The following is a 26889-nucleotide window of genomic DNA, read 5'->3' as shown; positions in this document are numbered from 1 at the left end:
GTAAGGGTCATGCATAATGTATAAATTTCAATATGGTCATGGTAGGATTTTCTTAACTGTGTGAGTGTTCAGTGCACTTGTCTGAACTTAACTGTTTTTAGTATGTTGATTTTCTTGAGACATCTGGAATTTCCTGTAGAAAGGTAGGCCAATATTTATGTAAGTCAATCAGAAGAGTAAAACTCATACTACTTGTTTGAAATTTTGCATTATCTCACTGTGTCTTAGAAATAGAACTATGTCATTGCCCTCAACAGTGACCTAGAAATTGTTTAACACCTGAGAGAAGAGTCATAAGATGTTGTCAAGCCTACACTATGCACGTAATGCTCTTGTAGATACTGCATTCATAAGAAATTATATTTAACAAACTGCATACCTGGGTTCTGCTCATTCATCCAGTCTCATCAGTACTTTTTTCATTATTGTCCATCTTTGAACATTTGCCACTTTCAGAAGATTGCTAAGCAGTTATATATCTTCTCTGTATTCAGGTTGGAGCTTTTGCTAGTAAAATTTACAGAAAATATCACTGATAATATTATTTGTAAAACTTTGTTCTTTGGAGGAACATTTTTCTAAAAAGGTTAGTTTCTCTCTGCGTGGTACAGACTCTTTACTGTCATTCTATTTATTTATGACTTTGCAGCCATTTCCTAATATGTGTCAACAAGATTTTCACTACACCTTCTCTTTCTCTTGGTCTGTATGTGCCATTGAATATATGCAAATGTACCGCAGGAGTTCCTAAAGTACTTCTATTTCTAAGTTCAGAAAAGAATAGTATTGACAACATTCTTTCTCTTTTCCCGGTAAAATAAATTTTCCCTATGGTAGGCATCAATGGTTTAGGCATTATGGATCAGAAAGCTGCGTTGTTTGGGTGTTAATGATAACAATATATTGCAAGACTATGCTTTTCATCTCAGCTAAGTTTAGAGGTAGTCATGAATAAATTTGACTTGTATCATGTTCTAATTGGGTTTTCTGGGTCCTACTTTATAAAAGACTAATACTGCAAGCTAAATATTGAGTACATGTTGAGTATATTGAAGTTGTTACTTATTTTTCCTTTCACTGGCACTGCAATCTCATACTTGGACAAAAGATAGCAACCTTTTACTCTAAAACTCTGTAATAAATGTGCACACTTTTCACTAGTATGCTATGTATGATTGTATAATAATATAATGTATAATGAATGTATAATAAAAGTGTTCTATGGATGCCTGAAAGGAGGCAAAAAGACATTTAGCAAACATCTCTCTCTATATGTTACTTTCTGTAGCTTTTACTGAAATAATTAGTTTAGCATGGATATCTTTGGATAAAATTAATGTCAGTGATCTATTCATTCCTGTAAAACAAATGTTTATGTTACAAAAGATTGGCTTTTGGTTTCAACATCCCACTGTTAAACTCAACTGAATGCTGAAGGTAAATGACCCGTTTACATTCATACTGCAGTGTGATGGACTGCAACGGACTGAGGAGAGAACAGAAATCATCTTCCTGATTTACAAGTGATAGAACTGATAGAATTCTGATTAAGGAAAGTTTTAAAATCTGCATTAAATTTTTTGAACTATTTATTTTGCAAAATATTCTTCCTCTTGGTTCTGCGGACTTCCTGGGGAAATTACTAAATGGGACAGATTTCAATATGATAAGATAACCAAAGCAGAAGTTGATTGTATACTCAAATGTTAATATTCAGTGTACAAACAGTGTTAGGAATTTGTGGAAATATGGTTTCTAAAGGTGATCATGCATCTGACACTGGTAGCCTTGTTATTTTTGTATTAGTTCTTACCATTTCCTGTTTTCCCAGTCCAAAGAAGTGTATGAACCATAGCAATGAAGCATAGGTACCAGTAGTAAAATAGAGGGTGGTATTGATGGAAGAACAATCTGATATGATGGTTTTTTTTTTTTTTTTAATAAATAGAAAATAAAGTAGCATTCATAACCATTAATGCTGGAAGATACTGAAGCCCCATTCATTTCAGAGTAGTGAGAGCAAAAAAACCCCACACTGCTGCTAATCTCAAACCTGCTAAGTGTCTGGAGGTAGTTCCATGATGCAACGCCTCCAGAAGCATCGTATTTCTGTGCTCACAAGGAATTAATCTAGACTGAAGCTGACAGACAGAATTCAGTCATTCCTGTCTGGGCCATTCCACATAGATTTTTCCTAAAAGCTCCACCTAAAAGGAAAGAAAGGAAGATGAGAAGAGGGAAAAAAAGATTTCCAAAGGAACTAATCCAAGTAGGTCTCAGAGAATTTCCAGGATAGAATAGATTTCCTCTTCCACTGTACTTTTCATTCATTCATGATTTTACCCTTTGGTTTCCTCTCTTCAGTTTGCCAGAAATTCTTGCAGACTTATCCTGAGGAGCAGAAGCGACTATGGGAGGTGGAAGCACCAGGAGATTGGAGCCAGCGAGTGAATATCTGGTTAAAAATTCAGATGGAGTCATCCCCTTCAGGAAGTGAGTTAAATAGCGTGAACTTGGCCACTTTAGGTATATAAAGATATGATTTAAAATCAAGGGTTAGGCAGTGATAATATAAAGATGGTTTCTCTGTTGTTTGTACTTGGAGAAACTACCAAATGTGCCGTCTAGTTCGCTGGTGTTTTCCCAATAAACAGGACAATTCTTAGAAATTATGAGGTAATGAAATTGAACTACAGAGCATCTGAGAGATACTGAACAAAGCACAGTCTTGGCATAGAGTGTCTGTAACTCCCATTGCAGTGCATTTACAGCAGGGTAGAAGTTAGCCCAAAAAATTCCTGTTGCACAACACAATGTCTGGGTTATGGAGAGGGGGTTGTTTCTCTGAAATTATTACAAAGGATAAATTTATATTGCCAGTGGGCAATGTGTTTAATTACCTTCAATTTGCTGCCAGTACCATTCTTGGATGGAAACACAAACATTTTCATTACGGCTTTTGGAAGATTCAAATACTCTCCTACAGGGTAAATCCTTCTTGCTGGGAGCATTTTTTGCCTACTTCATAAAAGATAGTGACAGAGTAGGAAACCCTTTTGACAGTTCATGTGGGGATCTTGATGTAGTCTGTTCAGCTGGCCTGGGGATCCAGCCAGGCCCCCTCTGCTGCCTGCACACAAGCTGCGACCAGCGTTAGATTCCAGAAGAAGGGCACACATTGTCTCTTTCTGGAAGTGCAGCAAGGAGTGCTGCAGAGCAAATTGCTCCCATCCCTTCCCACATCTATCCTACTTTGTGCTGGCTTGGGGACCTTCAGCTGAGACATTGCATTTCATCTTGTCTGCAGAACCCCACAGGAGAGTTAAGCCAGAATTTTGCCTTAGGCTGGATTTTCTCTGAAGCCATTAAATTTATGTTCCTCATGCTTTAAACCAACAAAATCTGGTGTTGCTTTTTCCTTTAATCCATCTTGTTCAGTTCAGTTTATTAATGGCAATTGAAGAGAACTGTGATCAGATCATCAAAAAGAAAGCAGATCCTGGAGGAGAGCATAATTTAATTTTTCATTTTGCCATCTACAAAAACAAACAAACAAAGAGAAACAACTCAAAACGTAGGTAAATGTAATTCCGTCAGAGTGGCTGTCAGTAAAAAATGCACGTGAGGCCGGGGAACTGCCTTGGGGGGATAGAAGTTAAGTATTTTTATCTACAAAAAGAGGAAGGAGGAGAAGTCTAAACTAGAAATGTTAGAATGGGGGAGTAGGGGTGGGGATAGCAGGGAGCTGCCTGATATATAGATTGTGAACTGCAGCATGATCTTAATAGTGGAAGAGAGCAGAAGCCAAGTGATCTTGGCACTAAAATACATAATAAAAATCTACTTTTGAAATGATATTCTGCACTCTGGAGCACAGCTCACTGGGCAGCACTTCCCTTTGCACAGAATGTGCTGAACAGGCTTTATTTCCACTGTCTTCAGTGGAAAATCAACCCTCTACACAAATAGTATCTAAAACTGTATAATACAGGTATTACATCTATTTACCTATGGAATTTTCTTGCTTTTTTGTACTGTGCATATTACACAGCCAGGAAATTACCAAGGGGAGAGCACAGGACAGATAACACCTGCTAAGACTAGGGGAGGGTTTCCTTGGTTTTGCTTTGTCTTAATAGAAGTGTAAAGCCTGCAGAGCTCTGTCTGATAGCTGGCGAGGAAATAACGAGAATTTTCCAGGGCTTTGTCTGACAGCAGATAGTAGATAAAGCAGAAATATTTTCTGATTGCAGGAGTCCTGGGCTATCCAGGAGGACCTGTTGTGTTGCTTACTGTATACCCAAAGAGAAATTTGTGTTTCTAGAGATGTGGTGTAAAGTCACGGAGAGGAAAGTGATGTGGCATAGAATGGAAACTGAGTTGTACCCTTACCTGTTGTTTTATATGGGCACACTCATTTGAATATGGGATCACTTGGGAACATAGTGTTTCATTCCAACGTGCTCTTTATGTAGAAAGAAAAACACAATGTAATTCAACATTGTCAGCTCCAATCTGAATCTATGGCAACAACCACAAAAATAGATGGGCCTTATTCTGCTGTGGTTTCTTAGATCCCCATCAACATTTGAATGCTATGTTTTGGAACAAAATTATTGGGGAAAAAAAGGAAAAATTCTCTTTATATCACACTGTGTCTTTCCAGAGGAATGAATACGGTAAATGCTGTTGTAAGAATTTTACAATCAAAGGTATTCCAAAAAGGTTTCTTCAACCTTGAGGTCAAAATTTTTAATTTTGCAAGGTTATGTGGCTGCATCTAGTGGCAGCACAGGTAAACTGCAGCGCTCCGGATACTTCAATTGGGATGTGTGCAGATACACAGTGTTATTTATACAGGTATCTCTGCCTGCATGTATGCATATATCTATAGAGTTCCTTAGTGTTTTATCACCCATAGCTGCAATCATTCGTACTGAGTTAATTCTTATTGTTTGAAAAATTGAGGGATTTATTTACAGCAAATAGTCCCAGTAATAGGAACATGGTGACATTTTTCTCCTGAGGCTGATTGGAGGAACAGGAATCATTTAATGTGGTTACCTGTTTGATTTCTAGCTGCAGAAGCTACAAGGAAGTGAGCTGAGCTGTTTTAAAATAGTTTAGGAGTACATATAAAGCATGTAAATGTGAAGCTAATGCAAAAAATAAGCAGACTGAGCAAGAATTTAATCAATTTCAAATGATTGCTTATAATCCTTTATCTCAGTTGGTCAGACTATCTGCATTTTCTGAAAGGGAAGAAGGATAGGAGTATTCTGGCGACGCATGGATTATCAATTTAGCAGAACTTTGAAGTTAAGACCGAGGTCACTTTGTTTCTAGTATAGATGTTCACCTTAAGAAGTAAAAAATAAGATTCTGATGTTTAAATACTTACTTGCAACAGATCAATAGCACTAATTTGGCCATGCACATAAAGTCTGTACAGTTTAATATTGTCTGGTCTTTCTCCATTTCTTTTCAAATAATCAAAATCAGATCTGCTTAGTGCCACTTGGCTGTTTTTTTTTTTTTTTTTTTTGCTAGTTGTGGACAATGTACCTCATTATTAATCATTAAGGTTATTCTGAAACAGTGAAAAAATGGCTTACAGGCTCTCTTCAATTTCTTAATGTGATATTTTAATCTGCGAGGCTGATGAAAGCTAGGGAAAGACAAATACAGTCAAAAACATATTTTGAACAATTTATAGATAGGAAATTCGTATGTAGAAACTGAAGAAGTGTTCAGGTTGCATCTACAAAACACACCTCTGTGGTAAGGTTAGTTGGTTGGTTTAGGAATGCTTTCAGAGAAGGAGCTTTAAATATTTAAGTGCTAGTCAAAAAGCTGTTATAGTTGTTTCTTGATCAAACAGATTTAAATTGTCGTTTGTGGTAGTGTCATAATGCACCCTTGTTTGGTTAATTAGCAAAAGCAAGGAGGGTTGAAGGTAGCACTCACATGAAGGTAGCATTCACAGCAACAACAATTTTTGTGTTGTTTTTTACATGAAAATTTACGTGGAAGTCTGCTAACATTTTTTTTTTCACTTTTATCTCTTTGTGGGGCAAAGCTATTCATCTCATTTCTCCAGAGGATGAAGAAGTCTCTAATGGAAAATACTCAAACTAGTAAACAAGGACAATCAGATGTGGACCAGATGAATAAGGTACAGTGATTAATTTGCCATTTTATGACTTGCTTTTTCATTGGTGGCCTTTTCCCTTTCTACTGAAGTAGTGAGTTGTAATATGAGAAAACATCACAAATAACTATAGATTTTTTTTTTTTTTCCCGCTGGCCCATTGATTTATATAGCTAATCAGTAGTAGTTTGAGATAGTATAAATAGTAAAGTCCAGTTCTCACCCAGTGTTTTAGTTTGATGAACTGTATCCAAATTGGCATACAGCAGATTGCAAGGTTTGCATATACGATGGCTTTCTGAACTGAACTGTTTTTTTTTTTTGTTTTTTTTTTTTCCCTCTACCTGTACAGCCTTGTAGTGGCTCGAACCTTTAGAATGAGGAAGACAAGTTCCTACAGTCCTAATTGCTTTATGCCACTACTGAGCTGCACAACTGACTGTTCCTAGCTTTTTGCAGGATAGAGGCCCAAGACAGGCCAAAAGGTTTAAATGGAGCCTCAACCTAGATAGGGGAACACACATCTGAGACAACAAATCACAGTAGTGAAGCTTTTTCACATAATAAAGAAAAAGGAGAGAGGAAATAGAAGCAAAACAAAGTGCTGTAGGAGTTGTTTTCCCAGCACATTTTGGCTGCCGCACAACAATTAAATGAGTTTGTTTTCTCCAGATATGGGTCTGCTGGGGGAGCTATGGCAGTGCTTGCCCCTGTGGTGCACGCTCTTGTGTTATGTTTTGTGGTCATGGCTTCAGAGCCCACCCAGTCAGATCAAGGCTCTGTGCACTTCCACTTTTCTTTACACTGACACTTTTGGAAACACAGGCAGAGCAGCAGGAATGAAACTGTTCTATACAAACAATGCATCGAAGTTTTTTGCCTTGCTTGCTTGTGGTGGCCTTGGTTGACAAAGGCATTTCATATTACTATCAAGTCACTGCTTATGTTGTTTGTGTTATAATTTGGCTTTCCCTGTGTTTTGACTCTAATTTCAGGGCGTTGAATGCATTCTTGATCCTGGGAAAGTGGCAGGAGATGATGCCACAGGAAAAAAAGATGACACGGCCACAGAAAGTACTCTAAACTAGCAGGGACCTGAATGACAGGACATAGAACAAGGTGGAAGCAATAGTCAGCAATGCAAAGGATTCAGAAAGGATTCAGGTCCTGGGGACTTAGTTGGAGACAAAGCCACCAAACAATTCAGAATTATGCCATAATTGCACTCTCAAAAATCAGCAAAATCTCAGTATGGTCTTCAAAAGTTGTAATTGACAATTCATAATTTGTAACGCCAGAGAGATTTCTTCAGGTAAGATACAATTTTTTTTGCAAGACACATTCTCCATCTTGTGTTTTGTCTTAATAAAGCTTTTATTTACTAGTTGTCTTTTCTTTTTCTTCTTACCAAGAAATTAAGTAGCAGTAGAGCCTATTCATTTCCCTGCTCTAAAAAGATTTTAATGGATTGTGTGAGATGTCCAAAAGGGAATAATTGGAGGGCTTGTAGATACTGATGTAAGAAGATATTTCTATGGAAACCACATCTTGCGTTATGGAGATACCGCAACACTCGTTGGTATCAGAATGAAAACTGTAACCTTCCTTTCAAAGAGAACAATAGATGTTTCATTTGATTTCATTTGAGCTTTTCTAGTAGAAAAATCTGCCTAAAGCTCTGTGGTGGACAGGAGGTTATGCAAACTCCCTTAATGCAGAAAAAGGTTGGTACACAGAAGAGTGAGTAAGATATAGGCCTTAAATGGCCTTTAAATTCAGGCACTGTGATCATACTACAAGTAATTTTAGGGCTTAGCACTTTGTGTAGATTACGTATTCATTGTTGTATTTCTTGTAGGATCTGTCCTAATTTAGATTTAATTAATGTGGAAGTATTACACATTTTTCCAGATTACTCCGGTTATGGCTTGGTAAAGAAATTTTATTCGCCACAAACAGATTCTGTATTAGATATTTATTTTTTTTTTTAAGTGAGGAATTTCTAATGCTCGATTATTGTATTTATGGTTAAGGATGAATCTCTTAAGGATCAGATCTCTAGTCCATTGGAGACGTCTTTGCAAAGACGTGGGCCCAGTGATGAACAGTAGAGTATTTGTGAACCTGAATCGATTCAGTGCCTGAAATTCTTATACTGGAAGAAGGAACTAATCCAACATTTTGGGGAAGACAGTTCTCTAGGCAGACATTGTAGGTACATTGTAGGGATGTAGATTTTCTCCTCCATCTATCACGTAATTCCTCACATGTATCCCTGTCACCCTGATTTTATTTAAAGACCATAGGCTGTGATTCAACATATCAGTTAATTGTGTTTCCAAGTAACTCCTCCCATGTTCAGCTGCTCCGTAAACCATATACCTGAAATGCATTGAAATCAGATCTTTCCAGGTACCCCTTCAAAAACAAACAAACAACAAACCAAAACAAAAACCTATACTTGGAAACCACAAGTTTCTGTCAAGAAAAGTAAAACATTGGTAATGTATAGCCTTAATCATGTTGCTGTGGTTCTTTTGTCTCAAAGAGAATCAGTTAGGACTGACTTCACAGTTCATCTTCTCGTTGTTCATTCATCACATCACAAAGGGAATATTATGAAGACTGCTAGAAACCAAACGTCCTCCTGCATAGCAGCCTACATTCCTACTCAATGTGTGCTTTAATACATATAGCTTTTTTTTTTAATACAATATTTATCAAGAGTTGTAATGCTGATTGCTCCTAAGTACAACAGAAAGTGCAGATCACCTCTTATATAGAGAGATTTCAGAGCCACAACTTCTAAGATCCACCTTAACAGTACTAAACTCCTAGGCTGCAGGAGAGCAAAAACATTCTATGATTGTGTGATTCTTGCCCTGTATTCTTTCAGAAATGCTGACTTGGAGAATTTACAGTCTGAATATTGATTTTGTTTCTTTTTTGTATTTCTTTGTTGTTGTTATATTAGTGCTTTAAGGTATCTGATTCATTTAGAAGCTTGGATCAGCAGCTTGGTCTTGGCAGTCTGAAGCACTTCTTAGTGAGATCACAAGAACCCTAAGAGAGCCTGGAGCAGAAATAGATCTAATACCTTCACTGACATAAGAGAATGTAATAGAAAAAGGCAGTACAAATTTCTTACAGTGAAAATTCTTGTGTCTAAAAGAAACCTGTGTTTATTCATGAGTAGTATGATTTTAGAGTGCAGATAGAGTAGGCAAAGCGTTGAATGAGCAATTCTGAATTTTGGACTTACATTTAAATTGTATTTAAATTATTTTTGAATCTACACTTTGGTGGTTGTGAGTTGATGTGATGGAATTTCTGCTTATGAGACAAGGTAAGTATGTGTGTGTGAGAGGGATGGCAGCACCTATCTTATGGGCAGAGATGCTTAAGTCTGGCATCAGTGTTAGTGTTAGCAGTGATCTGGGTGGGTGCCAACTAAACAAAGTGTTTGAGTCACTCTCCAAAAAAGTAAACGTGAACTTTAAGGCTAGAAATTTCATTATGTTCATCCATTACGATGCTTTATATAATGTAAGCCAGACAATTTCATGCATTGTTGCTGTATCAAAAATCATTGGTTTTGGTTGAAATGCAATCTTTTTTTTTTTTTTTTTTTTTTTTTTTTTTTTTAAATCCACGAAGATTCTTTCTGTGAGAGGATAGATTGTGATCTAGTCATGATATCAGTGAACAGCACTGAGATTTTTGGATCTGTCTCTTTGAGACAGATTTTCCAGTTCTTGATTTATTCTTTTTGTCTTTTCAGGGAGATTTTCTAATTTTTGAAATTCCTTTTAGAAGCCTGAACATCATCAGGGACCCATTTCCAGTTACAATCACCCTGACAGTTATAGGCTAGCATTTCCCAGCTGTTGACACCTCTGGTTGTAAATCATCACAGAATTCTTTCATTCTGGTGGGTGTCTTAGTGGTGAACGTACACTGTAAAAATTATACGACACAGGAATTAAGATGTATTTATTTCAATCTGTTGTCTTTAATGGACATGCTTTATTACTGAAATGTGGAGTCGACCTGGCGTCATCTTAATTTTACCACGAGATGGCACCATTACATAGCTTAACAGTGTCACCATGTCTTAGATGCTTGAGACAATGCCCAGGATTTAAGTACATGGCTGGTTGTCTTGACTCCTTTAGAGGAAGGTTACTTGTTCAGAGAGAGGAGGTTTAGGGTGCAGTAAAGCTTGTCTTGTGTTTGCCATTCAGTCTCATTGTATCTGTGGAGATTGTCCTGAGTGGGGACGGTGTTAATGGTTTTCAAATAGTTGTGAAGCCAAGATGAAATCACAGAATAGCACAAATGGAAACTGCACCCAGATGGTGTCCCTTCATACTCTTGTCTCATCATAAGCCTGGGTAGGACTTTTCCATTTCCTGGATTCCCAGCACTAGATAATTCAGTCTCCATTGTTTGACAAATAATTTAAGAATTTATTTTTCTGTTTCTGACCCTTCTCTGTCTATTCCATACTTTGCTGTAGAGTAATACTGAGTGCTTTCTGTGCCTTTCTTTTTATGTAATAACAGCTGCCATGTAATAGGCTGTGAATGTTTCAGCATTAGAAAAGCAAATATGTTCTCTACTTGCCATAGAGGCTAAGTTTCTTCCTTTGCTACTTTATTCTATGTGACCATTCCAAAGGAGAGAAAAGCAAATGAAGAAAGCACAAGATTTATTTCTTAATTTATTTAATTATTTTAATTTTTTGAAATGTTTCAAGTTTAGTTGAATTGATACAGTAAAACTTCAGTGCAAAGACAAAGTTGTCCATTAAAGGCAGCTCACCAACTTAATCAAATGCAGACATTTCAAAGCAAGTCACTCTCTGTTCTTTCACTTGCCCCATGAAAGCCCAAAACTAAGTCTGTGTTTGGGGTGATTTCCCAGTCCCCCAGGCCTGTACTATCCCATTCCATGATCAGTGTGGCATGATACATCTGTCGGCTAAAATACAGGAGCTCTGTTCAACTCTTAGAGTTTATCACATCAGTAAGTTGGGCTTATGTCCTTCCTTGCTGTCTCCATGATGACATTAATGTATTATGGGATCTGTTTGACCATTCATGAGCTGTTCTTGAAGGATGTGCTTGAGATCAACTTAAAACTTCTGGAACCTTTCTGCTGTGTTTTCATATTATTGTTTTTTAACTTTTAGTGTTTTAGAAATACAAATTAAACACTTCTAAAGAACCAACTTTCAGCTTTCAAGTATTACTTGAGAACTAGAAGTGACCCATCCAAGACTGCCTTATAAGTAGGAGGCAAAATTAGGGGAAAAAAGGGCTAGCTTGTCTGAAGTTGTTGGTCAGAAAGAGACTAACTTGGCACCTTTGCATTGGCTGTGTCCAAATAAAGGTTCAGTGACATCTTGGAGCTGAATGTCTGGCTGATGTAATTGGGATTGATTCTGTCTAAATGACCCATGTTCCTGAAGAAAGTCTGGTCAGTTGTACTGGAATCATTTAGGGGTGTTCAAATCACATTTTAGCATCCTTCATTACCTAATTATGACCTTCTTAACATTAGCATATCACCGATGTTGCAGAAAAAGAGAGACAAAATTAATATGTCCAAACAGAATTTCTGTTTTGCCAAACCTGTCACTCAACTGCATAAACAAAGAGTGCATCCATAAATAGATAGTTGCTTGGTATTAACTTAGGCTTTCCTTCATGTTTGTCTTGCTACAGATGAGTATGCAATAAAATTTTAAGTACACAGGAGACAAAATTAGGAGTTTGTAATTAGCCTGCTTTTCAATTTGTTTCCTCTTGCAATCCAGCTAGATGGTAAAGTCCCTGTTTAATCTTCTCTATTCGCCTTAGACTTTATCCTTGCTTTATTGAATTTTTGTGCCTTGAAGGTGTTTTGTCTTTTTTTTTTTTTTTTGGTGGTGCTTTTTTGAAGCAGTCTTTTTGGTTTTAATTTAAAATGGAGGGTTCATTTTTTGGAAGATCAGTAACCTCCATCTGGAAGGATTATTTTCTTGCGGCCACTTGACATGTAGATGAAGTTGAACTTCTTTTTTAATTCTCAGGGAGGAGATCAGAGGTTGCGTTCACCATCATGAGTACATTTGGGGATGTCAGTATTCATTCAACAACATCTGATTTGTAAATTAATAGCTCAGCCTCTCTGGACTGTGGTATGTTAAAGGTCAGTGACCATGAGCGGAGAAACACTTTGGAGCGATTTGTGCCCTCTGGTAAACAGAGCGGCCCTGGTTTAATGGCATTAGTTCCATGCTGCTTTTAGAAGATAAAGATGTGCAGCATACCTTCAATCCCCCTACCTAGAACCAGTAATCCCCTCCCAGCTTTCTGCAGGGAGGGAGAAGAAAAAACCTGTTCCTAAAAGGATTAGTTCAACTCACTAGTTTTCGAAGTTTCTTCCTGCTTGGCATGTCCCTTCTCTTCCAAGCCTTTGATAGCTATCTTAACTAAGATGCATTTTAGGTAAATGACATCTTCAAGCTGCACAATATAAAGGAGCCTTCTGATTTCCCCATCCTCTCCAGATCCTGGGGCTGGCTCAGTCTTTTTTTAAAGCTATTTCTCTTGTGCTGCATGCAGAGCCCATCTGCTGTAATACAGACTGAAATGCTGCTTTTATCCTTGTTTGCGTAGAAGGTTGGTGGGTAAATCAATTGGAGTGAAAGACGTATTGTCCCTCTTTGCTCCATGTCACAAGCGCAAATATCTTCCTTTTAAAGTGTCTCTTGGTGGAAGCCAAAGCCTTTGGCACAAGCCACCTCTGCTAGTTTGACCCCTTTTGTGCATCTGGAATGGAGGAGCACCTCTGAGAAGCAAAGAACAAAACCAGCGAAATAGCAAGAGAAGAGGTCACGAAGGGGTCTTGCTCCCTGTAGACATCAGAAGTTTCTGCGAGATGATATTTAGCATGTCCTGCCTGAACAGTTAAGGCATCAAAGGCGCCAGCACTTCGATAGGTAATATCCTTGGGATGGATCGCAAAGCACATTGATCTGCCGTGCTGGGGTGGGAGGGAGGGACCTGATGTCTTTCTACTCATTGAGGTAGCTGAGACTGAGAGCTTCAGAGAGCCTTTGGCTTCCAAGAGATGGATGTACCATGCTGTGCTCTGGCCTTGCCTGGCTTCTGACTTATAGGCCTAAGCGTGCAGAGTGATGTTGCAGTCCTGCAGAGGAATGGGAAGGCAGCTTTCTACCAAAGACAGAGCTGACATCAGTTGCAAGCAATAGAAGCGCTTGATTTTTGCCTCTGTACTTTTGCCTGGTCGCAGCCTTGCAGTGGCACGCTCTCAGATCAGCCAGTCTCTTTGATGCAGCGTAATTACAATGACAGAGGTGATTCCCTGTCCCCTGCCATGCCAACGATGGGGTCTGAAGGGGAGGTAAGACATATTTTGATAACTCACCTCTCAACTTATCAGGGTCAGGACAAACAACCGTGCCTGTTCTAGCCAAGGGGAAAACCCACTGGTATTAGAAATCCAGGAGGCAGGCGGTGTTCTGCTGCGCAGAGCCCAGAAGTGTGGGGTGAGACTACCCTGGCAGCTTTGATGCTGGGTTATTCTGTGTATTTGTAGCAGCGGATTGGTTTAACGCTGATCAGAAAGAATCATCTTTGCCAGATCTCATGGTTGAACCCCTGCCCAGGACAATAAGCTCATACAGTGATGACGTGAGCTGAGTTGTGTTCTTCATTGTTGTTATAGATTTTACACGGTCCCTTGATTTCATCTGCAATTTTTCATGCGCAGACGCAGTTCTGCTTCTCTCCTTTTGTATCCTGCCCAGGAGTAGTGTGGAGCCTCAGACGAGTGTGTTTACCTTCACAAAACCCTGCCAATAATTGCACTTGATTCAAAATGACTTACCCCAGATTCACTTGCCTTATTTTTAAATAAGCATGGACTGCCAGTTTTTGTATACAATGCCTTAAAAAAAAAAAAAGGCAAAGGAAACAACTGAAAATAGGAGTCAGCTGATATAAAGACACGTGATATAATGCCATTTTGGCTAAAATCTCTCCTGGAACTCAACCAGGGTGAGACTCAGTGTTGCTGCTTTCTGTTGCTGACCTTGCTTGTACAACAACCATAGCAGTGTGCATCAGACCTGGCTGTCTGGCCACAGCCTCTGGGTAGATTGAGCCCTGCTGAGTCCTGATGGGGGATTATTCATGAGAGCCAGCATCCACCCTGCGCTGCTGCTGAGGGTGCAGTTTGGACCCAAGGATGCTCACACCAAGCTTAGGAACCGACTCATAGTACCACTTGTTGAGAAATGCTGTTTGAATCTGTGGCTTCTGGTGCTGAGGAGCGAACTCACTGTGAGCAAAAATTAGCCAGGATATATTTTGGGGTTTATTAAATCCCCTTAAAGCTTTCCAAGTCATTTGCAGAGGCACAGATGTGCCTCAGTGAGATGATAGGTTCTGGAAGAGAATGAGGATGTTGGCTTGGGGAATGGAGGGGGATGAATTAGAGCTCCTTTGTGGAAGTGCGTCTCTTTCTGCACCAAACTGGGGTTTCAACCTTGCTAATTAATGTTGTTGTTTTTCTTCTTACTGTAGTGTAAGCTGTCCTAGCCTGACCTATTGGTTCATGAGATAAAAGGGGTTAGCTAATCAGAATGGAGATCCCCTCTACAGGCTTAGCCAAATCTTTACTAAAAGTATAATATCCATGAACACAAATAGGACAACACATCTAAGAATTATGTATCTGGGAGTTTAAAGAGGGTGGTGGTGTTTAAAAAAAAAGTCCATGTTGCTTTGAGGTTATTTTAAAAACTGAAACTGAATAGGTCAATACCCCTTAAGCTTTTTGGTCTTTAATTCTCTTAATGGTATGGCAAAAATCGTTAATTGTATTATTAAAAAAGCTTTGAAGACTGTATTAATGTAATGTGACCTCGGATCAGTCAAGAACACATTTTCATTATGATTAAAAGATTCCTTGTCCTGAAACATTGATCTCATCTTCAGCCGAGTATGTCAGATGGAGAGGGGATGTTACTGTGTCTGGACAGTAGATGGCAATATTGCATTTCTTTCTGCAGCGTGCTCAGCTGTAAATGCTCACCTCAGAAATGGGCCGTGAACTTTTTCCCTCAGTTTCCAAGAGCAGCTTTGCACTTGCAGCGTATTAAAAATTCCAGAAGGAAACTAATTCAAAATTAAATTGTGAATCCAGATTTCTTCAGTTACTGCTCTCAGGTGCCTGAGCTGCAAACTGCAGGACCCAAACTGCCCTGATCCTGTGCATCAGCTCTGAGAACGGGCATGGACATGTTAGGGACCATCAGCATTGCCTGTCTTGTAGCAGGGTTTCATGGAGGCAGGATGCGACCCGTGTAAGTAACATCACCCGCTTGGTTGCTGAGATTTTTGCAGCTTTTTGGTGGAATTTCCACCTGTGATTGCATCAGCAGAGTGAAAGCTGTATCAACTAGTTTAATTAATTTCATGATTAGGGAAGTTCAGAGAGGAACCCAGCTGGTGTTTCCTCCTTTGTGCTGCGGTGTTTGGACAGCCCTTAGAGCAGGTTGTATGAGAAGAGAGACTTTACGAAGAGCTAGGGATGAGGACGGTGTGTATTACAGGGTCTTACACACGTCAACTGTGCTGTGCCCTGACGTGCTATGCTGCTGAGTAGGCGGACAAGGATTTCGGAATGAAAGTGACATCTGAGGTCAGCAATTTATGAAAATGAAATGCACTGTGGCAGCTCCAAGATACCATGCATGTAAAGTGCTACCCCTTGGTTGTCCTGTGGGCATATGCCATGTGTCTCCACAGCTTCATCAGGCACCAAGGTAATTGCCTTAAAACTCCTTGCTACGCGGGGTGTTTCAGGATGCTAGCGTATGCACTAGGTGATGGGAAGCAGAGGGGTGCACTGGCTGGTGTTAAAGCTTCAGTGCTGCTGACTTTGCTATAAATAACTGCTGTCTGCTGTAATTGGTCACATCACAGTCTATGGTGATCTTTTTTTTTATTATTGCTGGCTGCTGGAAAACTCCCGGAGGCGTAGAATAGATACCAGGAAGATCCTGCACCCAGCAATGTTTCCCCATGCGACACAACAGGGTAAAGCAGAAATAGTGTTTACAAGGAGATGGAGAAGAATTTTCTGCAGCAGGAAGGAGGAGAAAAAAAAAAAAGAAGAAAGAGATTGCACCTCTGAAATGATAGCAGCAGGCCATCTCTCATGCAGGATATTGCTGGGTCTTGTGGAAAGAGAAAATCTTCATAGGGTTTCTAGTGATGCAGTGAATGGGTATTATTTGCCTCTGACTTACTTACGGGTATTTTTCAGCTCTCCATAAAATAACAGTGTCTTGCAAGAAATTGAAAACTAGAGAAAAAGAAGTAGGTAGTTGGCTTTTGTGAGATGTGTGTGGCTAAAATATAGAGTATGCTTCATCCCAAAGGATTCAGAACAATTCACAGACCAAGAGTGCTCAACACTACATGCCACCTGCCCTTAAATGGAGCACGGCACTGAGGTGAAGCTGCCCAGCATCAGGAATCAACACGTCTGTTGAGGAAGGGCAGAACAGCACTGGAGTTTGAGTGGAAAGGGTTGAATTGCCAAGCTTTGCTTGGAGGTGAGCATCTGAAATCCTCACTGTTCTGCAAAGTGAGAGCTGTAGTGAACCACTAAAGAACTGTAGTGGCTTTAAGGCCACCAGGTGAGTGCGGGTCATCCTCCTGTCCTTAATTTCTACCTCTGTCTGAAGCAGCATTTGCCCCTGTACAACACAGTGTGGCATGGTGCATGCATTAGGGAATGCATGCTTCACTGGCCTAATAAAAACTTTGCTCGTGTTGACAAAGAATTTATTAGAACTGAAATCTTTCCAGCATGACAAAGCAGCTGGCACAGGGAACAGGACTGTGGAGGGACTTGTCAGCAGGCTCTCAATTGACTTTTGCTGACTGATATCTCAAGATTAGGTGCTTTGGAGGACAGTTAATATAAAAAAGGATTGCCATCAGATCTTGGTTTCTGTCCTGGGTATTTGTTCTCGGTGGGAACTGTCTGGTTCCAGCAGTGTGTTTCTGTGCATTTTGGAAGGAACACTGGAAGCCCGTGTAGCTTTGGGTCAGAAATGTGTTCTCCTTCAAAACATGCCAGGGAAGTGTCAATGGGACAGAAGTGGGCTGAAAAGTCCCCATGGACGAGAACAGCAGGCTGCCATCCGTGGCCTCAGATGGCCCCACCAAGTGCTTCCTGGGGCTGGGTTTGGCAGCAGGCTGCAGTGCTGTGAAAAGGCAGGTACTGTATAAAAGCCATTGCTTGCTTATGAAACTGTCTAGTTTTTTTCTGGCATGGATTTGCTCCTCCAGGAGAGAATTAACTTGCCGTGATTGGGAAGGTGCCTCACAGTAGTAGGACTTTATCTGCTTAATATAGTGAGTTATCCAAAGCAATGAAACACGTGTCCCTTAGCAGCACAGCACTCCAGTAGCAGGAGGCTAGCCGAAGACTTCCACCTGCTGAGCTTCAGCCTGTGCCACCCCTGCTGTATGTCGGTGTCTGGGGGTGAGGATGAATACCCAGAGCCGTATGCAGACCACCAGGTGACGTGGTGCTTTCCTTGGTCTCCCGGCTTTCTCCAGCCAGGATTCCCGAACTCTAATGAGTGCTTTCAATCGTTCGTTGTGCTCATGAAGTTAAATGCCTGCATTTATCTTAGGTGCCAACAGAAGCAGCCTGCTTATGTCCAATGTATCGCAACTAGAGCGTGATGATTAATGTGTAGCAATTGCCCCTCAGACAGTAAAACTGAATAAAACCACAACCAAACTGGAAGCAAACTGTGGGGGTGGTGGGCAACTAACTGATAGAATAAGTTGGAGAAATGGGAGGAAGAACTTCAGTAATGTCTGAAAATCCAGATGGAGAATTTCAGATCTTTGTCTTCATTTGAAGTCTTCATAAATGGGAATTCAGCACGGAGACTGCTCAAACCAAAAGGGAACAGTGTTGAGAGAAGATAATAACTATTCAGAAACAGTGAAGATAGTCACCTGAGAGAAGAAAGCAAGCTCTGGGAGTGTAAAATCCCAGCCAAAAACAGTGTTACACAAGGAAATGAGCACATCTGAAGTAGCTCCTGAGACCCAGGAGTAATCCTGAGTGACCAGTTTGGATTCAGCTAAGACAACGGTGAGACAAAGAATTATATTTGGAGGAGGCTGTGGTGTTCTGCAAAGTGGTGAGAGAGAAAGCTCGTCTGGCTTTGAGGACTGGGCACCAGAAAAGAGCCCCTCTGATCTGATGTCGAACTTGTGTTTTCCACGCTAATTTGCGCTGCTCTGGCACCTTGCATAAAGATGAAGGTAAGTTCTCCTATTCAAGCAGTTCTTTCTCCTTCAAATGACTAGTTCTCATTGTGAGTAACTAATTGAGTGAGGGAAGGGAGCATCAGCTCCTCGGTTGCTGATGTGGAGGTTGATTTTTGTTTCACTGACAGTTATTATTGTTGCTCTTGTCTTCAGGTACCAGGAGAAGAAATGAGCAAACTCCTCTGACACCAGTTTTCACCATGACAGTAATTTGAGTAGAAACAGCTTTGCCTGCAAATAAATAAATAAATATTATATGAAAAGCTTCGGATGGAGCTGCCATGTTCATTCTTGTTTCTAAAGCCCCCACAGGCCATGTCACATATGTGGGTCATGAGGTCTATTGATTATGTGTCAGACCCTTAGGTGTCAGTAATCAATAACACTAACCTGCAGAAAATAGAGCAGAGATTTGCTAAACCAACTCTTCGCATTGTTCTTATTCTTGTATTTACATTTTCTGTGCCTCACTAACAATAACAGAATAACCAGCAAAGGCAGGGGAGACAAAAATATCATTTGGCTACCAACTCATTTACTATCCATATTCCTCTGATTTTACATGGCTCTGGGTGAGATGGCAGGATGAGGAGGGGCAAGACAGGAAAGGGTATTTCCAATTGAGTGGCTTCTGAGAAGTAGAAATGAAAGTGATTGAGTTGGGAGGACCTAAACATTTTGACCCTGACAGCTTATTAATATTTAACAAGGTGCCAGATTTTTCTTTGACACTGGAAATTGTTGCGACTGTCTGTCTCCAGCAGCCTGAGTCTGCTTTTGCAGTCCACCATATCTAATGCTCCTGCTTCCAGTCTCAGATAGTTCTTATTCACAAATGCTTTCCTTTATTTGCTATTTCTGAGAATAAGGAAGGTAGTTTGGCAGATTAAGTTATGAATTTTTTCATTCAAACTTCATATCTCTTTGTGTGTGCAGTGGGCCGCTGGGCAGACTGTGGTTTTCTTGTGTTGATTGTGGTTTTTTGAATCATTCCTCAAAACAACTTTTAACAAAACATCGTATTTCTTTTTCCTTTTTAGTTTGCAGATTGTTTGTGAGCTGTTCACTATGACAGTTAAGTCTTTTAAATGTAAGCAGCTCTGATGAGATAAATATAAGTATTTGGAATTTGTATTTTTATTTGAATTAATGCAATACTTCGAGACTGTGTATGAAATTGGGATCCTATTGGGGGTGGGAGAAAAGTCTATGCCATAAAGATAATGTAGCATCGAACGAGCAATACTCAATAGAGGAGATGAAGAGTAGGAGAAAGTAATATCTTTATGTATAATTTAGGTGGTCTGCCTCCCCACTCTTTTGGTGCCTGTCTCTCTCTGCATTATCTAGGTGGATTAGCGTCCTAATGTAGATGAGTAGACCTAAATGACTTTTCCAAGGTCACACAAAAAGTTTGTGGCAGGGCTGGATATTGAACTGGTTTAGCAAATACCAGTCCAGTGTCCTTAGTACGTTAAAACAAACAAACAAAACCATTCAAACATCCATGGGCATTTCTCATTCCGTACTCTTAACTAAATCAATGAAAAACTCAAAGACTTCTTTAGATAAAGAGTTGGTTCTGTGTTAAACTGACAGAGAGGATCCCTAGACTGCAGAACCGTTGGGTTTGGATTTAGAAATTTCCAATCCACACCATGCATGAATTCTCAAGGCTGTTTCTATTAATGCTCCACAACACAGGTGTAAACTTTGGGATCTCTGAAGTTAATTTTTTAGGGTTTTCACTTGGAGATACTTGTCAGTCTACTAGAGTAAATTTTTCATTGCACCTCAAGACATATGTCAAGGCACTTCTGTCTTTTTTGTTGTTTTGAAGAGTAGTCCAGAAGATCTTTAAGAATTTCATATTATTTTTTACTGCTCCAGCTGCGCTGTAATGTCTGATTCTGATAATTCATCTGTTCCCCTTATAGAACTAGGCAAACATGCGGTGATTTGAGTTTACAGTGTGTATTTATGCCTTGCCATTGGGGAATAGGCTTCCATTTTGTATTTGGAAAGTTTTAAAATGAAACCTGAAAATATTTTCACTCTCTTTACAATGTTTAAATTGCAAAGCACCCTGTTGCTGCCTTGAGCTTTCTGCATTGTGAAAAATCAGTCATTTCAATGATAATCCACTTACAACTGTGCTCAATTACCCACTTGCACTGTGAGTTGCCAAGTATTTGCCTAATTGCAGAGGATAAAACCTCTTTGGAAAAATTGGGTAAAAAGTGACTGCCAGGAGGGATAAGGTTGGAGGGAAAGACCGCCAGGGAAGGAGGAATGTTTGGAGTGGGGGGCTGGAAGAGAGAAGGACGTAAAAAAGAGACATGGAAAATGCAGAAAAGTCAGAGATCCCGAACGAAAAAAAAAAATCAAGGCAAGAAAATATGAAAGCAGTGTGGCTTGGTGGAGGAGGTCTGGTCTAACAGATGGAAGAGAAGAAGATTTATGTCCAGCTTTGCAAGTGAACTTCTGGGTGACCGTGGACCATTTACATCACCTCTGTGGCCTCAGTTTCACCTTCTGTGAAATAGGTCCTGTGGTACTTACCCTCCTCTGAGATGCACGGATGGGAAAGGCTAGCTGAGAGCTTCTCTAACACTGGTTGTTCTGATTTATTGTTTTTCCTTTGCTAAGCCAGCATTTAGCCAATGGCACTCTGCCCTTTCACTTGTAGGAGAACTGAAAACCTAAAGAAAGAAAAACACACTGCTCCTCAGCTCTCTTTCGGGAAAGAAGGGAGGCTTTTAATTATTTAAGCATCTCCTTTTCATGTTGCTTCTGGTTTTTGAATCGTTATCGTTATAGTTGTTAAGGCTATAGGCTCTGCATAAATCATTTAAATAAATAATAAATAAGTCATATCATTAAGTAATACACTGGTATTATTTATGGCTGTAGGGAGAGGGTAGGATGTGGAGAAGATCGTGTTTAAAATGGAAAGAAGTCTTTGCTAGGCTCCTCATTTGAAACCCTGCCTCTTGGGGTTGAGGAGTTCGCTTTTGGAAGCTGTCCTGGGAGGTGGGCGTGCTCGGAGAGAAATCCCCACCAGCTGCCTGCCTCTGATACTGCTCTTGTTGGGAAAACTGCATGTCCCATGGCATGGCCCCTACTGAGCGCAGCTGCCCTCAGACCTCTTGTTGTTCTCCTTGTTGCTTTTCTCTCAAAAAGGAGCCGAGGTTTTGCATCAGGCAGCGCTCAGCAGTGCGATGGTTTGGGCAGGTTTTATGACTGCTCAGGTCCGGTGGCAGCACACGCAGAGCATTGCCTCCGAGGCATTCCTTTGTGTAAATGGATGAAGGCGCAATATTTAGTGGGCTGCTCTCAAAGTCTTGTCTCACAGCCTTATCACGGAAGTCTTTTCTTCCTCAGTAAAAGCAGAACCCGTCATTTCAAGTTATAATACGCATTCTTATGATACATATTTGTGATTAAAGCTAGGATGGTATTACTTTAAAATCTTATTTTTGAAATGAGAAAAATAATTATGAAAATATTTTAGTTTTAGAGTGTTGCACTCCACTCTTATTGTTGCTCTGAATGTTTGCTTCTCTGATTATTTTTCCTTGGCTGAATTTTCCACACAATTTAAGTATTCAAAAGGAAAAAATTGCCCCAGCTAGTCCTGCTTCCTGGATGTGGCTCATCATTGCCAAGTGGCTGGGGACACGTCAGTTCTGTAATTTGGTGAAAATAAGCAAGACAATTATAAAAGAATTATCAGTGGGTGATGAGAAGAAGTACAATTTTATCAATAATTATGTCTCTGTGCATGGTGGTAAGTGTGTTTACTGAACTGTTACCTATAAATGCTTAACTGTTTTTCAGGACTTCTTAAATCCAGATAAGTAACTCCTTGGGACCTGCCCTGGGCTGCTGGTTGTGCTGCTGTGCAGAGGAAGACCAGAGTGTGACATTAGTGCTATCCGTGCCACGTCGAAGAGTGTGACCCTTTGCTGAAACCTGACGATGCCTCCCAGACACAGAATCATACAGCATCCCCACAAGGCTTCTCAGTTGCATAGGTAAAACTGAATTTGGGTGCCTTTTAGTCTGCTGGGAACAAGAGCAGGGGAAGGGGCCAGGCAGGCGCTGGTTGCTCTGGAGGGTTTGAGAGGGGAGAGAAGTGGACCAGCATGGAAAGCAGGAGGAGGCTTTTGCCTCTGTTGAGTGGGATGGGACTGAACACAGTTTGTGTTGCTGGGAGAAATTCTGTTGTTTCTCTAAGGTGGATTAGCCGTATATTTTGACCTTCTTCTCAACCCCAAAAGTTGCAGCTGCCGGTGGGTCTCGTGCTGCTGCCTACTCTGGGCAGCTACTACTGGGGCAGCTTTGGTGGAAGCCATACCCACTGATTTATTCAACTTCCAAGCACTGGCTTGAAGTTCTAGAATAACTACTTTTACAGGACTTCCCTTCCCCTATATAACCAAGGATTACAGTTTTCCACTGATAGGTCCAATGTCTTGAGGATGTATAAATACGATTTCCTGGCTTTTGCCTGCTTTTGAATCAGCTAGGTGAGCCTGGCTCCAGCGAGCTGGAAAACCTCAGAAGTTTCTTTTCCCCCGGGGCAGGATCCATCCAACTCTTTGCCAGAGAGAAATACCACCAAGTCAGCATAACTAATATTCGGAAACTTACTGCTGTCCTTACCCTTAGTGCAAGTCCCCAGCTGGGACTTCAGCTCACTGCACTTAAAGGCAGAGGTTCGGTGCACTGAAGCAGCTGGCGCATGTGGCCAGCACACCTTGTGATCCCCTCACCTGCTCCCACCAGTCACCGATGGAGTTTCCTGCTGCTTATTTTGAATTGGCTTTAATATTCTTTTAAATAATTCTTAAGTGTGACTTTTTCAGCACAAGACTGGGAACTATGACTAATTATAAAATCATTACATGATTAAACTCAATTAACTTCAAATAACCCTTGAAATTTGCTTAATGTCAGCCCTTGGCCCTGCTCGAACCAATAAATATTGCTCACCTTTTGTAATGGCTATGAAGAGAGGTGGTTGCAGAGCATGATTGTTCAGAGCCAGCTGAACCAGAGATCAGCCTTACAGAGCAGGGTGAAACGGGTCCCAGAGAGATGAACGCTACCACAGCAAGGAGGGGAACAGTCTTCTGCTCCTAGCTGGGATATTTTTCCCCATATTTTTCTCTCCAGTAATAAAGCTTTGAAAAAATCTGTTCTGCCATCCATTCAATGGTTCCAATCTGCTTTGCAAATGTTAATAAGGGTTAAACCTCACAAAACCACTGAGGCATGGGAAAGTATTGTCATCCCCTTGTAGACCTGGCATAGATGCCAAGGCATAGATGATAGATGAGTGAAGTGAGTTGCACAAGGATCAGTAGCAGGAACAAAATCCTGAGACTTCTGTCCCATTATATGTTTTAGCTAAAGCTGTTTCTTGCATAATGCTGCAAGTTTCATACAGCTGTATCAAAGAAAAGTTCTCCTTTCTCAATTATTGGACACATCTGGTTGTTCTGGGGTGTTTTTTTTTTTCTCCCCTCCTTTATGAAGCCATCTCTGGTCCCAGTCTGTCTTACAGCTAGATCCTGGCAACAGAGCTGGCAAAAGCGTGCAGAAGAATCCCAGCGGCTCTATTTCTGTGTTCAGTTCCTGTGAGGACAGAAGGGGATGTCATTACTGCTACTGTTCCTGGCAATGTGCTCTGACTGGGAAACTGGAGCGGGCAGTAGCATTGTTCTCACTGGAGGTAGGCAGTGGATGATGGATAGAATTTTCCCAGTAGGTAATTAGATGGGCACAGTAACTAGACAGTCATAAAGATGCCTGATCATCTATTCTCAGATGTCCGTGTATGCTGTGCAGGCCATGAAATGTTCTCAGCATCTTCCTGACTTCCAGCCCTTCTCCATTACAAATCATAGCTTTTGTGATGAGTCCTGCCTGAGAGTGGGTTTTGAGGCTCCTTGAGGAAAAAAATTTTTCGACCCCCTGCCCTGCCCCTTTTTTTCTTTTCCTGGAGACAGCTCATAGCTCTGCAATCACTGTCAAAAAAAAAAAAAAGCTGTATTTGGGAGCTGGCTCTTAAGGAAGTGGGAGAATGGTTGATTGCTGTACCTCTGTGCAATAGAGCAGTGTACTTGGGCCTTCAGATTTTGAAGACTATATTTTGTGCGTCTATTAACGATGAATGTGAATGGATCATCAGTGTTGACTATTAACAGAGTCTTCTTTTTCCTTTGATTGCTGAAACTCATGTAGGTCTTCATAGACTTTTATAGTCCTCTTTAGAGAGGACATCACATGGGGTCTCAACCCATCTGTTAAACAATAGAAGTAGTGAAAGAGAGAGGGAGACGGGATGTAACCACTCCTCCCCAGACATGAGTCCTGCATCTCCAGCTCGCTGTCTGAGTCTGGTTTCATGGCTGGGAGTGCCCCTAGGGTCATCGCTGAGCAGCTCGTTCAGCTGTGACTTGTGAATGATGAATGCCCCCACTTAAATTACAGATCACTGTCCCATGACAAAAATCACCACTATTGTTGGCCTCCTCAGGGGCAGCAGGGGGTGACCAGACCATGGTGGAGGGCTTCACTTGCTGCAACACCGTGCTGTCCCTGCTGGTAAATGGAAGTCTGACAGCGGTCTGTCCTGTAGGACGCATGGTGGGGAAGTTTGGCTCTCCACGTGCCATTCTGCCTCTTTGCTGTAGACAGGGCTTTCCCGTCTGTGGTAGTGCCAGGCAGATTAGTTAGGGTCAAAAGCTGACTACTTGGATATTTGACCTTTGAATGAACCTCGCTAAAATAAAGAGAAGAAATGTGTTCTGCAGTGCACTCTCCAGTACTTGAGGATGGATCTGAACATCAAAGGAGGGGTAGCCCAGAAAGACAGAGCGTCAGTTGTGTTCTTGAAATTAGAAGAGTGTACAAATTCCCCTCATCTCTTTGGGGGGAAAAAAAACTCCCCAGCGAGTCTGTCCTGTGCTTGCTGTTTGTAGTGTGTTGCTCCATTTGCCGTGACAAGTCCTCATAAAAAATAGTTTGAAGAAACAAGTTAGGGTCCAAGATGTTAATGAAATGAAGGGATCATTACGTGTAGCTACTTTCATTAAATAGTTTCTGTACTAGGATTAGTTTGGGCAATGTCTGTCCCTCTGTTTAGGTAGACAGAAAGTCCAGTTATCAGTGCCTGCTCATCGGCTGTTTTCTGGGGACAAAGTAAAGTCCTGGGAAGTCCTCTATTCCCCTCAGAAAGGAGCGAGCATAGCAGAAACAGCAGTGGTGAGCATACAGTAAGAGTTTGGGCTGTTCTAAAGCACCCTGCAGCCAGCAGAGAGTTGGGACAAACGTTTGGCAACAATTTCTTCCCAACAGCGTGTGGACCTCCTGCAATGGGCAGTGAGTGGCAATGGTAATACCTCCCTGCTGCCCCCTGACAGATTGATTTTGACCCTTCCCCTTCCAGCTGCTAATTACTTGCTCATGTGCCCTTCTAATGCCCTTCCGCCTGATGCTGGCCTGGCTTTGTCACTTGCTTGTCCCGTGGTTGCCCGCCCCACCTTTTGGCTTACAACCCTCTCCTTGCTGCCTTCTTCCTCCTGCTGCCCACCGCAAGGATCACCGATAATATCCAAAATATTTAAGGCAGCTGGTCTCTAATGCCCCCTTGTTGGTGGGGTGGGGGAGAGGGAGTGAAATCAGGGTTTTCCCTTTTAATTTGTGCTTTGTTGCTGCTGGCTTGACCTTTAGTCAGGTGCCTGGCTGTTGTTTGCTCGCTGATGGGTTTTACAGAGTGGTCCCTTGTAAATCTATACAGAAAGGGCGGGAGAGTAACTGGGGACAGTACACCACTGTTTTATTTCCTGGGAGCCTATTAAAGGCAGTTTCCAGTTTATCTATCTGTCTCTTTGTCAATTTGCCTCCTGTGTCCGTGCACTTGTGCATTTATTTAGTGGTAATATTAGCTACTGTATCATCCTCTTGGATTGTGACATTGTGTTTCAGAATAAAGCCAGGGATGCAAAGTGCGCTGAACCCATTATGAAAAAATAAAAGGGCTTTCCTTGATGGCATTTAGCTCAATAAACACAGTTTGTCAGAGATGTCTTTATCTCCTTACATTTAAGCGATTAAATGTTGGTAAAAATAGCTTCAGAAATAAAACATGAAGAGAGCTTCTGGCAAAGCCCTGTCCAGTTTAATTCATATATTAAATATTTGCTAGTAGGGTCAAAAGCTGAATGCTTAGATATTTTGCCCTTTGAATGAACCTAGCTAAAATAAAGACAAGGAAATCAGTTCTGCAGAAGCTGTCTCCAGAATACTAGGATCAATTTAAACATCAAAGGATGGAAAGATCATACA

The 26889-nt window shown here is 40.9% G+C and overlaps 1 protein-coding gene across 2 annotated transcripts in view; it reads left to right on the top strand.

Annotated features, from left to right (window-relative positions):
- The window catches only part of LOC309882391 (protein FAM169B-like), a 53712-nt gene extending 31254 nt beyond the window's left edge, over nucleotides 1-22458 (top strand). Inside the window, exons 7-10 of one of the 2 annotated variants that reach the window (XR_014318282.1) lie at nucleotides 2365-2493; nucleotides 6080-6175; nucleotides 7147-7463; nucleotides 22372-22458. Coding sequence is in view for 1 of the 2 variants with exons in the window: in XM_082769460.1 (XP_082625586.1) it covers nucleotides 2365-2493; nucleotides 6080-6138 (188 nt within the window). In the remaining variant the exon portion in view is untranslated. Of the gene's footprint in view, nucleotides 1-2364; nucleotides 2494-6079; nucleotides 6176-7146; nucleotides 7530-22371 lie in introns of those variants that run through there. The other variant, XM_082769460.1, reaches the window with a different exon arrangement.
- Nucleotides 22459-26889: the final 4431 nt, after the last annotated feature.

The sequence above is a fragment of the Aythya marila genome, assembly GCF_965140915.1.
Source record: "Aythya marila genome assembly, chromosome: 11".
NCBI classification, from domain to species: Eukaryota; Metazoa; Chordata; class Aves; order Anseriformes; family Anatidae; genus Aythya; species Aythya marila.
This window is presented reverse-complemented; position numbering and strand designations above follow the sequence as displayed.